Here is a 13438-nt window from a genome sequence, read left to right on the forward strand (position 1 = left end):
TTTTTTTTTAAATATCTCTTGCCTAGAATTAACTTTGAAAAGATGTCACCACCTGGAAAAGATGGTGACAGTTCATATTTAACGACAAGAAGTCACTAACAAAGTGTGAGATGATTTGGGACTGAGCTAAAAGGTGAGCCCAGAGGCAACTGGAACACACATCTCCTGGGCAGGGGTGGGAGGTGCTGAGGGCAGCTGTAGGCTGGATACCCAAGCATGTGTGCCCAGAGGCATCCTTCTTTCCCAGCCTCAACCCATGTCCCAGTGAGCTGTGCCTTAGAATCAATAAAAACTCACAAGGCTGAAGTTCTTTTGGTTCTCCCGGACCCTCTGCATCTCTGGGGTGTCCAAAACGGTCTCATAATATGACATGCACTTCTCTGCATCTTCCTTGTACTTTTTCTGGAAACAGATTCCAAGAAATAAGGACGGTGAAGAACACAGGGATATAGGCCAATGGGACCTAAAATAGCCCTTCCTGCTCAGCAGAGGGAAAGTCTTTTTTTTTGACTGTTTAAGGATGTTAGGGAGTTGTAAAGTAGAGCCCTTGGATCAGTGAGCACCAGGCCTTTTCTTTCCAGGAGAACTGAGCCCAAGATCCATTGTCATGACCCATTGTCATTTTGGTGTTGGAGAAGAACTGTGGTGTTGGAGAAGACTTGAGAGTCCCTTGGACTGTAAGATCAACCCAGTCAATCCTAAAGAAATCAATCCTGAATATTCATTCATTGGAGGGACTGATGCTGAGGCTGAAGCTCCAATACTTGTGGCCACCTGATACAAAGAGCTGACTCATTGGAAAAGACCCTGATGCTGGGAAAGATTGAAGGCAGGAGGAAGAAGAAGGGGATGACAGAGGATGAGATGGTTGAATGGCATCACCAACTCAAGGGACATGAGTTCGAGCAAGCTCTGGGTGTTTGTGAAGGACAGGGAAGCCTGGCATGCTGCAGTACAGCATGCAAAGAGTTGGACACAACTGAGCAGCTGAACAACAAAATTGTCAATGGCTAAACTGGCCAAGTGGGCATATGAGGGAGGTGACAGCCCCTGAGGTTCCTGGCAGCAACAAAGGGATGCCTGTAGTGAACTGGATGGAGCCAGACTGTTCAACAGGCAAAATGGAGAAAATTAGTAGAGTTGAGAGCCATCACCAAGGCCTCTTGAATGCCAGTCCTTGGTTGGTGACAAAGATATTGTCACTGACCTGTAAGCAGGTATGGTTGGGCTCCTGGCTACAGGGGTGAACCAGCAGGCAGGTCCAACAAGAACTTCCAGGATGGGGCCAGGAAAGCTATATTCCCAGGTGTTATGCAGTATAGCCCACTCAAGCAACTACTGCTTTCTAACTCAATGATTAGGAGACAAGCAAAAAACTCTAATTTGGGGCTACTCAAGTAAATTGTAGGTTCCTGATCAGTAGTGAAGATTAAAACAAATGAGGATATATATCCAGGAGTAAGAAGGACATCATACTTTTCTTTATCTCTCTGTAGGAAGAGAGAGAGTTATCCATCGGGAAGAATCAGGGTTAGATTGTATGGTTAGTGTTGACATAATCTCAATCTTGTTAAAGAAACTGATAATCAGATGTGGGTGATCAACTTTCTTTCTTCCAGATTTGCAAATTTTACATCCACATTTTAAGAGACTGATCTTTTAACTATGGGTGGTAACTCATGCCTGTGTGAATGGCCATCATCAGAAAGACAAGCGATAACAAATAAATGCTGGTGAGGGTGTGGAGAACAGTGGCCCACTGGGATTGTAAACTGGTTTTGCCTCTTTGGAAAATAGTATAGAGGATCCACAAAAAATTAAAAACACAACTACCACAGGATCCAGCAATTCCACTTCTGAGAATATATCTGAAGGATATAAAAGCACTAATTTGAAAAGATACCTGCACTTTGATGTTCATAGCATCATTATTTATAATAGTCGAGACATGGAAACAACCTAAGCGTATACCAACAAATGATGGGTGAAAAATGTTGTGGTGTGTGTGTATATATATACATAGATATATGTTTAATTGTGGCTGATTTGCATTGCTGTGTGGTAGAAATCAGTGCAACACTGTAAAGCAATTAACCCTCCAATTTAAAAAAAGTTGTGCTATATATGTACAACGGAATAATATTCAGGCATAAAAACAGAAGATCCCACCATCTGTGACAAATGGGTAGATATGGAGAGCACAACACTAAGTGAAATAAGTCAGAGAAAGACAAATACTTGATCTCACAAATATGTGAGTGTATGACCTCACATATCTGTGGAATCTAAAATCAAAACAAACTCATAGAAAAACTGATCAGATTTGTGGTTGCCGGAGGTGGGAGTTGGGGGTGAAGTGGAACTGGAGAAAGGGGTCAAAAAGTGACAAACTTCCAGTTATAAAGTAGTAGGGGTGTAATGAGTACCATGATGACAACTGTAGCTAATACTGCTGCATGGTGTGGAAGTTGTGAAGAGACTAAATCCTGAGAGTTCCATCGCAAGGAAAAATTTTCTTTTTTTGTTTTTTTTACTATATGATGGATGCTAATTAAACTTATTGAGGTAATCACTTCACAAGTAATATAAGCCAAACCATTACACTTAATAGCTCAGCTGGTAAAGAATCTGCTTGTAATGCAGGAGACCCCGGTTCAGTTCCTGGGTTGGGAAGATTCACTGGAAAAGGGATAAGCTACCCACTCCAGTATTCTTGAGCTTCCCTGGTGGCTCAGCTGATAAAGAATCTGCCTGCAATGTTGGAGACCTGGGTTCAATCCCTGGGTTGGGAAGATCCCCTGGGGAAGGGAACAGCTACCCATTCCACTTTTCACTTTCATGCATTGGAGAAGGAAATGGCAACCCACTCCAGTGTTATTGCCTGGAGAATCCCAGGGACAGGGGAGCCTGGTGGGCCGCCATCTATGGGGTCACACAGAGTTGGACACGACTGAAGTGACTTAGCAGCAGCAGCACCCAGTATTCTGGCCTGAAGAATTCCAGGGACTGGATAGTCCATGGGATCGCAGAGTCAGACATGACTGACTGACTTTCACAAACCATTACACTGTACACCTTAAACTTATATGGTGATACATTCAATTTTATGTCAATAAAACTGGAAAAATAAATTAAAAAAATTATGTGCATGCATGTGTGTGTTCACTCATGTCCAACTCTTTGCAGACCCATGGACTATAGTCCTCCAGGCTCCTCTGTCCATGGAATTTTCCAGGCAAGAATACTGGCTGCTAAGTCACCTCAGTCGTGTCCGACTCTGTGCGACCCCATAGACGGCAGCCCACCAGGCTCCCCCGTCCCTAGGATTCTCTAGGCAAGAACACTGGAGTGGGTTGCCATTTCCTAGAATACTGGAGTGGGTGGCCAATTCCTACTCCAGGGACAAAACCTGTGTCTTGTATTTCCTTCATTGGCAGGTGGATTCTTTACCACTGGCACCACCTGGGAAGCCCTTAAAAAATTATGAGTGGAACCATTTAAGAGTTCTTCAGTACCTTAAAATTCTCTCCATTATTTTAATTCTGATATAGGAATCTCAAGTCTAACTCAAACTTGCATCATAGATGAATCTCTTCTTTTTTACTGGGCAAAATTGTGATTTGAAAGAATCTCCTTCAGTATTAATGGAAAGACTTGTTCTTTGTAACTGGGGTCAATGTGTGATATTCTGATGAATGTCCTTACCTGGCTTGAAAGGTTCTTGACTTGCTGGGCATGAATGATCTCCGGAGTGTCAACCACAGAAGTGAAATTGGCTTTTTCCATTTCTGCTGATTGCTTATACTTAATCTACAAAAGGAACACCCAATAGTTGGATAAATGTTTACAGTGCACACATTTGTTGGCTTAGTTTGAGTATTAAGTAATCAATACTTCTTTCCTAAAAGGATTCATTATTCAAAATAAAAGCAAAAGATAAAAGGATTCATTCATTTGCTACTCAACAATTGTTTTTTCTCTTGTGTTTATAGCTTTATGTTAAGGAGTGAGATTCAGAAAGAAAGGTTGAGTCCTAGACTATCTAGTTGATTCGGGGAAGTGGGTGGTGTGAGGGCTGGTGAGAGACGTTGTGCAGGGTTTGGGAAAGGAGGAGAGGGACAATCAACAGATAGTAAGGCATTGATTCTTTTTGGAAGAGCTGGGAGAAGGACAGATGAGAGCAGCCTTGGCAAACGTCCTGGATCCTTTCATCAGAACAGATTCCGCCATGCCATTATATGCATCTGACTGTAACTGACCATCAAGTAAGATAATAGAAGGAAAAAACTGTGTTCTTACAATCACAGCTACTTTTTTGTTTTGTTTTGTTTTTAAAGACTGACATGGAACACTCACCTGGCTGGCAATATCTGTAGCATTCCTGGCTCTCAGGAAGTCAGGAGTTTCATTGGCCATGGCATTCAGGCCTCTTCCTTTGACTTCCAGCTCCAGATCTCTCTTATATTCTTTCTATAGGAGCATGAAAAGAAATGTTAGTTAACTGTCATAGCAAGATAATAAATGTGCAGAGTGAAGATAGACCCACATAACATGCTACTTGCATTGCTAGTGTCACCTCTGCACTCCCTGGGGTGGGACAGAGTGGGGACAACAGAAGACCGCTTCAGAAAACTTATACTGATGCCAGAATCTCCTTTGGAGCAATTTCTAGCATTCTCTGCTTAGAACATTAAAGTACAAAGCATATTTTAAATCTGGTTTGGTGCATAAACAATTACACTTAGATGCCCACCACTCCAGGGTGGTGTTTTTATTTAAATGGGCACAACAAATGTATCAAGATTAAATCAAAAGCTATTAGATAAAGAACAGGCATAGCCACTATGGAAACAGTTACAATATCAACTCATCAGAAATTGAGATATTTTATGTAATGATTAATAATCATGTTGAACAGAGAATCTGAAATACAAAAACTATCACTTTTTAAAAAAATGCAACTTGGCTAGGAAGAAGATACTCGGTTGATCCTGTGCATGCAGTCAGCTGGGTGCCCACCTCGTTGAGGATCTGGGTGGCATTCTTTGCTCTTAGCATATCCGGTGTGTCTTCCATTTCGCTGAGACCCTTCCCACGGATGCTTTCCTCTAGATCTTTCCTGTACTCTTTCTATAGCACAGAATACAAGCAACAATGCTCACAAGAAAGCCTGGATTGTTCCTCTGCTGAAAAGTCCCTCACCAAAATACAAAACAAAAACCTCCTAATTTCACACAGTTACAGTTTAGCCAATAAAAAATTAATAAAGGCAGGGTATAAGCTTCATCAGTTAATATCCAATATCAAATAAACTAGAAATTAATAGAATGCTAAGGTAAGCACATTTTATTAGGTACTCAATTAAAAATTAGGAGAATTAACATGGGTAATAGATTAGGTGCTAGTATGAAACACATGGGAACCCAACTTGGACCCCGGAGAGTTAGGTGGTGGTGAAAATGGTCGGAATACGTTGATGAGTGTCATTAGTGCAATTATTTGGGTGAGGAGGGAGAGGAAAGACCGAGTGGGCACTACCTCGCTGGCTATTTTGGTTGCATATTTGACATGTAATAGAGCTGGTGTGACCTCCAGGCCAGTCAGGTTTCTGCCTTTAATGGACTCTTCATAATCTTTCCTATATTCTTTCTAATGTAAGTAGGAAGGAAAGACAAGAAAGAATGTTTGTTACAACTTATTTCTCAACCCTAGGAAGAAAACAGTTACATTTTCTTTCTGTGTATGGCTTCTTGATCTTAGTTCTGCTGATAATCACACATTTGAAACATGACTGTTCTGGAAATACCCTGGGCAGAGCAAATTCCCCGAGGAGACTTAGAGGCTGAGAACCTTCGGTGGCCTCTCATTTGCCTATCTACCACTCCCATGGGGGCTGGCCCTCTGAAAGGGGAAGGACGGAGATACCCCCAAGACTCTCAATATGTTGTCCTCTCTCTTGATGACCCTTTCCTGAAGGCAATAAAATTCTACTTCTGAATCAGAAGTGACTCAGGGGAAGAAAATAAAAAACCACTCAGAGTAAGGGGATCTTGAGGGCACCAAATGCAAATTTGCCCTTTCTCATAATCACAACTATTATTCTAAATCACCTAACAAATAAGGTGGATAATGAAGCCCAGAGAGGTTATCAGGCTTTGTTCACTGTTAGGAGGAAGGGCCACCAACTCCCCCATCTCTCAAATCTGTGGATGAGGCTGTATGACTGGGAGGCTTAGAATAGACATTGGGACTCAATTTTTGTCATTTTTAAATTCTGATAGAATTTGACATCTACAGAAAAGTTGTAAGAATAGTACAAGGAGCTCCCACAGATGCTTTCCCCAGGTTTACCAACTGTTTTAAACAGTTTAAAATTTTCTGTTATCTGGCATTCTACACACCAGAAAGCTCCCCAAACTACTACTTATATTAAAAGCCATTTATCTTTATGGTTGGAGATATGCTCATGGAGGTGAGGCAGAAGAAATCCAAAATAAGCCTGTTTCCCAATGAAGACAGACTTTCTCAGTTTCAAAATAAGATTCATTCTTCTCCACTATTGATTAAAATTTTTTTAAATTTTATTTTAGATGCCTCTGCTTACATTTCTAAAATAGGAAATATGACATACTGACTTTTTTGATATTTTGATAAAAACCCTGATTAAAAGAAAAAAAAATCTTCCTTTCTTGGACTGGAGGCTTCCTATTAAGAGAACAATTCAAAGCCAACAGTGGGTCTGCATAGAGGGAACTGATTCAAAGAAAAAATTACATTACATTCAAAATAATTTGTTTCAGTATTAGGAACAGTTTGCTATCTCCTAATTCTGTGAAAAGGGTAGTTGAGATAAACATATATGGTAAATGTTTATTATTCAGAAAAATTTTTTATATAAATAATGGAACCACAGGATTTGAGATATGGAAAAGATTTTGGTAATCATATGTTGAAGAATCCCATCATCCACACCTTTGGGATAACAACAGGCTCAACACTTTTGCGGGTAGAGGTTGTTTGCGTTAGCTCGATGGTGTACTTGCTGTGTTGGGGTTTGTGCAGGACTTACCCCACTCTGCATCTGCTGAGACTCCTTGGCAGTGATGTACGTTGGTGTTTCAAAATCTAGCATAGGCTTCCCTCGTTCCTTTTCGTACTTTTCTTTGTATTTCACCTAGTGATAAAACCCTTATGAGACATCTCTGGCCAATTCTGAGACAGAGACCAGTTTAACAGTAGCATTTTTAATTGGTACATTGTGTCCAATTGGGTGGCATCTCATTGCCACGCAAAACAGTTTCCTGTCATGTTTCAGAAAGTTACTTTTTATTTTGGCCTGGCAGGGTAACACCAAAACTGTCTGCAAGGCATGGTCAGGATTTGTGTTCAATTCAAGGAGACAAAAGGATCACTGCAGAAGAATCAGCCAAGACAAGCATTGAGACAAGAAATTCATGGGAAAACTGTCCACAGGGAAGGTTTGCCGAGATTTGATGTATATAGATGTGAATATTTTAGCCGGAGCAACAGCCAATATTTCTAATAAAAATCTCCAATCTTCCCTTCGTAAGAACTTTTATCAGGGACCTGGGGCCTTAATAGATAATGCATACAACTTTATTTACATATCAACTGAGGTAATAACTGGTCACATTCAATGCTGCCAATATAGATTGGTATGAAAATGAAAACCAGTTGACCAGTCATTGACTGAATTTCTAACAAACCTGACATTCTCAAAAAGACCCCAAGGCTATTTTACAAATACAAACTCCTCATCCTCATCACAGGGGCTCAGGAATGGGAGGAGCCTATAGATATTCCTAATTTACACAGGAGACACTGAAAGACAAAAGCCTGGGTCACACAGCATCTTCATAGCAAAGGCCAATCTCAGCTCTCTTGCTTATGACAACACATTAACATAGAGATCCAGGAACACGGGCTGCTTTACAGATGATGGGAGGCATCTTTAGTAATTCAGCCTTCTTGTTAATGCCCAATGGGGATGGGAATAGCTGAATTTGTGAAATAGAAGGTCATGTGGCAGCGAATACCTTCCCTGAGTTCTTTTCCTGGGAGAATCTTACTTGTATAAATTTTGCAATTTCTTCCACACCCAGAGACTACTTCAGTGGTGACCTGATCATATCACTCCTCTGCCCCAAATCCTCTAAAGGCTCCCCATCCTTCTTAGTAATATTTTCTTTTCTTTTTTTAAAACAAATATATTTATTGATTTATCTGGCTGTGTCAGGTCTTAACTGTGGCATGTGGGATCTTTAGTTGCAACATGTGGGACCTAGATCCCTGACCAGGAATCAAACCCAGGCCCCCTGCATTGGGAGCATGGCGTCTTAGCCACTGAACCACCAGGGAAGTCCCACTAATATTTTCTAAGGGATCTGTCTCCCTGGTGATATAATCTTCATGCTTCCAGTCCCTGTGAGTAACCTGAGTAACACATACTGCATGCCTACTGCACTATTTCTCCAGTGTATGTAGACATTGTTATCATTCGTAACATGAACATTTGTTTCAACATGTTGCTAAATTCCAGGCCCCTGATATCTTTGGAAATTTTCAGGAGCACTTGTTGCTACAAGTGTAACTACTGTCCTCTAGGGGAATCCATGAAAACTTTGGACATGGTAGGTGAATGTGCAGGAAAAAAGACAGTCTTGGTCAACTTACGATACTCTGTAATTCTGTGGCCTCTTTTAGATGAAGCTGCTCCAGATTGTCAGGTATTGTGTGGTAGTGACCTTTACTCTTCTCATAGTTCTTCTTGTACTGGTACTGAGGGGAAGGAGGCAAAAAGAGGCACATTGATGGCAAAGCTGCTCCGCATTCCTATTTTTCTCTTTAGGTTGGATATTTACACAGCAGCAGCATCAAGACCAAATGAAAATTAGCGAATACCACATAGGGGATTAAAAAAACATTTTAAAGGATAAAGATACATGTTCAGTATTGTCAGTTAATAAATACAAGCATGTAAAGTAGGCTTTTAAGAGTGAAAAGTTAAAAGTGAAAGAAACTATTCCAAGTGTTAAGTCTATGTTTTTACGAGGAGGAAAGGGAGTGGTTAATTGGGAGAAAAAGAAGTTAAAATATTCCCCAAACAGAAGCAATTTTATAATCTGAGAGGTGTGGCAGTCAGGGGAGCACTGGTAGATTAATATTGTCATTTGGAAGAATGCACTCAGAGGACAGACACGCTTTCAGTAGCAGAGAAGGAGATGCATGTGACCTCAGAGAAGGAATTTAGCTGTAAGGGGTGAAACAAGCTGTTTTTGGAGCAAATGATTGAGCTTACAGAACTGGCAAGGTGGCTTGTATTCAAGACATGGTTCATTATTAGCGATTCCTTCATGTCAGTCACAGGTTTGTGAAGTTTCTTCAAATCAGCCTTATACTTAACCTGTGCCACAGTAAGGGGAAAAAGGAAATCATATAAATAGGAAATGGAAAACTGTACTAATGAAACCATAATAAGTTAACTCATCCTGAAACAAATGCTGGAAATGGTAATAAAAAAAACCATAACTCATTTACAGTAGCCAAAACCGGGAAATTCAAGTATCCATTGACAGATGAAAGGACAAACACGGTGTGATACATACATAAAGTGGAATACTGTTTAACCATAGATGGAATGAAGTTCTGACATATGCTACGCAGCACGGATGAACCTTGAAAACATTGAGCTAAATGAAATAAGCCAGACCAAAAAAGGACGAAAATTACATGATTCTACTTACATGAAATCTCTAATAGGCAAACGTATAGGGACAGAAAGTAGATGAGAGCTTTCCAGGGATTGGTGAGAGAGAGAAATGGAGAGTTATTGCTTAATAGTTATAGAGTTTGTCTTTTGAGGTGATGAAAAGCTTTGGAATTAATAGTGGTAGTTGGACAACATTGTGAATGCAATTAATAGCACTGAATTACATACTTAAAAATACTTAAAATGGCAAATTCACACATACCTCACTTGCAAGAGTATTAGCATCTTTCATGACTTTGTAGAGCTGGCTGTCTTTTGGATTGTATTTTGGTGTCTTGCCCTTCTCTTTGTTGAAATTTTCTCGGTATTGAACCTAATAGCAAATGCAAAAATCCAAATTATTCCTGAATGTCAGTTTATTTGAAGGCTGAGGAACAGGGGAAATGTAAATGCAAAAGAACATATGTTACACAAAAAGTGATCATATAATTTATTATCCAAATTAGGCCACTTTTAAGAGTAAAAGGGAGCATTATTAATAATTATGCAGGGACAACAGGCAATTAAGTATAAGAACAAATGACATAGTATTTGTTTTGCTCATTTTTATATTATCCAGAGGTATGAAAGATTCACTTCCTTTTGATGCAGGACAAAAATGCATGGGAAAAGGCTTCTGGCTAAATTCAGAGACATGATCTAATATATTTGATTTGAAGCATTTTAGTCCTCCTAACTAGCAAAACCAAAAGCATTTTAGGTCTATTTCCAGGAGTTCAAAGAGGCTTTATAAATGATCAAGATAAGTGAGAAGGAAGGAATCTGTTGAATTTAGGAGAATTTATTATTTTGTACTTTAGCTTTATCATTTTAATTTTTTTTAATTGGAAAAATATTGGCATAACTTTTGAGTAAAAACAGAATTTGGGGGTATTTGATATAATTTCAGGTTAGATGGAGAAAGAGAAAAATAAGATTAAATATATTTTACTTGCAGGATATATAAAAGAATATGTAAAGGATTAAATAACTTCAATTTAAAAAAGAAGTGCAATGCCGGGCACTAATAGTTGCTTAATAAATGTGATTTGATTAATGAAAGAGACAGTCATAAGGCCTAAGCAAAATAGCTAAAGATGAGATTTACTTATAGGAATATTCAACAGAATAAACTGAAAGTGACAGAAACACTTCCTTACTGAAAGACAGACTGATTCCTTTGACACTGGGATTAACACCAGAAATAGAACCCTGCTAGTTATTTATTCTGGGCGTCCCTAGTGGCTCAGATGGTAAAGAATCCGCCTGCAATGCGGGAGACCTGGGTTCAGTTCCTGGGTTGGGAAGATTCCCTGGAGGAGGAAATGGCAACCCACTCCAGTATTCTTGCCTGGAGAATCCCCATGGACAGAGGAGCCTGGCGGGCTACAGGCCATGGGGTTGCAAAGAGTTGGACACAACAGAGTGACTAAGCATAGCACAGTTACTTATTCTAGGAAGAAAGAAAAATGAGCTCTTTCTAGATGTTAGCCAGCTAACAGGGCAATATTTGATGCTCTGGGACACCTAGAGTTTCTGTTGTTGGTAAAATGAAAGACTTGCTCATTCAAAGTTAGCACACCAGGATCTGGTTGCCCAGATATTTCGCACTGTAGACACTTAAAATCAGTCCCCTCATGCTTCATCACTTTACTTCCCCACGACTTTCCACATCCAGCAGAACAGGCACAACAGGAGGCCACTCAAGTGCTAAGAACAATGAAGTCTGCCACATTAAAGGAAAAGCATTCACAGTGCTAAGACTCATTTATTTTGAATAAATCTCCAGTGAAAACGCACAGACAAAATAAGCATGCAGAGCAGTACAGCAGGATGTGGGCGCACTGAGTCAGACACGCAATGGAGGAAGCAGAAACAACAGAACAGAAAAACAACATAAAGAAATGCTACAATGGCTCTTCTCTGAAAGGAAATGCACTCCCCAAATAAAATGAAAAGCCTGCTAAGGAATGTCAGAGGTGGTAAGCTGGTGTCTGGACCAAGAGAAAACGTCCTAAAGATGCAGAAACCCTAAGAATAGGGCTGATCCCAAGAGCTGAGAAACAGAAAAGCAAAGTCAGGTAGATGTGCAGAGGCAAGACTGGGGAAGAAAAATTGCAAAGGCCCATCTCTGATGGGAATAAAATCCATTTCTTTAGAAGAATGCTAAAAACCCTCTATCTTTTAGAAAATAACTCACGTCTGAAAAAAGTACTTAAAGAGCAGCTTTCTGCTGGCCTTTCAGTTCCTTTTTCTTCTGTTAATTTTAAGCAGATTTAAATTTCTAACTTTTTAATTAAAAAGTTATTCCTCCTCTTTCCACAAGAAGGCCCCAAGCAAATGCAGTCGAGCATAACTACTGCCAGGAATATGAGCCACCATGTCCAATCTTCCTTTTTGACTGAATCTTCTTAAGTACCACTCTATTTTGCATGATAAAGACACATATCAGACTCAGGACTTCAAGAATTCTTAGAAAGGTGTGGGATTAGGTGGGAAGTACAGTAAACCCTACCACTCTATTTTGCATGATAAGGACACATATCAGACTTAGGACTTCAAGAATTCTTAGAAAGGTGTGGGATTAGGTGGGAAGTACAGTAAACCCAAGTAAAGTGTATATCTTCCCTGGTGGCTCAGATGGTAAAGCATCTACCTACAATGTGGGAGACCTGGGTTTGATCCCTGGGTTGGGAAGATCCTCTGGAGAAGGAAATGGCAACCCACTCCAGTATTCTTGCCTGGAAAATCCCATGGACGGAGAAGCGTGGTAGGCTACAGTCCATGGGGTCGCAAAGAGTCGGCTGAGCAACAACTTTACTTTCACTTTCACAGTAAACCCACATTCATGCGGGATGTGGAATAGAAAAGCCTTCTTTCTCTTATTTACCAGGGAAACCTGAGGTGCAACTGCGCAGTGCCATGTTGCAAATGGCAACATCAGTGTCCATAATCCTAGCGGGCTCAGAGAGTGTGGGAAGGAAGTTTTCAATCGATTTTTTCAAAGTTCAATTGAATACAAAGATCTAACATCCAGTTCTACTTCTTTGCAGAGACTTGAACAGGATAATAATATTGACGCTTCTAAAGACTGAAGAGCAGGTTCAAGAATTAGAACATTTCTTGCTATTGAGACTATAAGACATAGGGTGAAAGCTACAACTGAAAACATTTTGAGCAGTTTATACTGTTGATTTGGAGTATGTCTGAACTGCAAGACCATAGTAAATAACCAGTCTTAAATGTATTAACTGCCAACGACAGTCATCAGCGGAGACTCTATTTCTCTGGTTGGAGATAAGATGCCCAGTCTATTTTTACTTCATCCTTTGATCAGTGTCAGCAGCCTAAAGAAGTTAGTAGACCATCTCAAAACTACTCTACCCTTCCTACTCTGGAGGTATGTTCCAGGGGGAATATTTCGTGCAGGAAAAGATGGGTGTGTGCAAAAGTATATCCCCTGACAAATTTCCACAGCATTCTACACATTCCAACACAAGACCAACAGAAAAAGAGTGCAACTTGGTCAGTCCCCGGACCAAGGCTAAGAAGGTAGACAAGAGAAAGAGGAAGACAGAGATACGGGCTTGCTGGTGCTGGTCTTACATCACTGATGAGCACATTAGTTTTCTTAAGCTGCCTCATCATAGGGGTGTCATAAGATGCGGC

General features: G+C 40.2%; 1 protein-coding gene across 16 annotated transcripts in view; it reads right to left on the reverse strand.

Moving 5' to 3' along the window:
• NEB (nebulin) overlaps positions 1 to 13438 on the reverse strand; it is a 208427-nt gene that overhangs the window by 20255 nt on the left and 174734 nt on the right. For all 16 annotated transcript variants that reach the window (XM_010839994.1, XM_010839993.1, XM_010839991.1 and 13 more), the window contains exons 130-138: positions 9993 to 10103; positions 9320 to 9424; positions 8695 to 8799; positions 7070 to 7174; positions 5539 to 5649; positions 5020 to 5130; positions 4357 to 4470; positions 3706 to 3810; positions 298 to 402 (exon numbers count right to left, since the gene is read on the reverse strand). In XM_010839994.1, coding sequence (XP_010838296.1) covers positions 298 to 402; positions 3706 to 3810; positions 4357 to 4470; positions 5020 to 5130; positions 5539 to 5649; positions 7070 to 7174; positions 8695 to 8799; positions 9320 to 9424; positions 9993 to 10103 — 972 coding nt within the window. The remainder of the gene's footprint in view (positions 1 to 297; positions 403 to 3705; positions 3811 to 4356; positions 4471 to 5019; positions 5131 to 5538; positions 5650 to 7069; positions 7175 to 8694; positions 8800 to 9319; positions 9425 to 9992; positions 10104 to 13438) is intronic.

The sequence above is a fragment of the Bison bison genome, unplaced genomic scaffold (assembly GCF_000754665.1).
Source record: "Bison bison bison isolate TAMUID 2011002044 unplaced genomic scaffold, Bison_UMD1.0 scf7180017864139, whole genome shotgun sequence".
Lineage (NCBI taxonomy): Eukaryota > Metazoa > Chordata > Mammalia > Artiodactyla > Bovidae > Bison > Bison bison.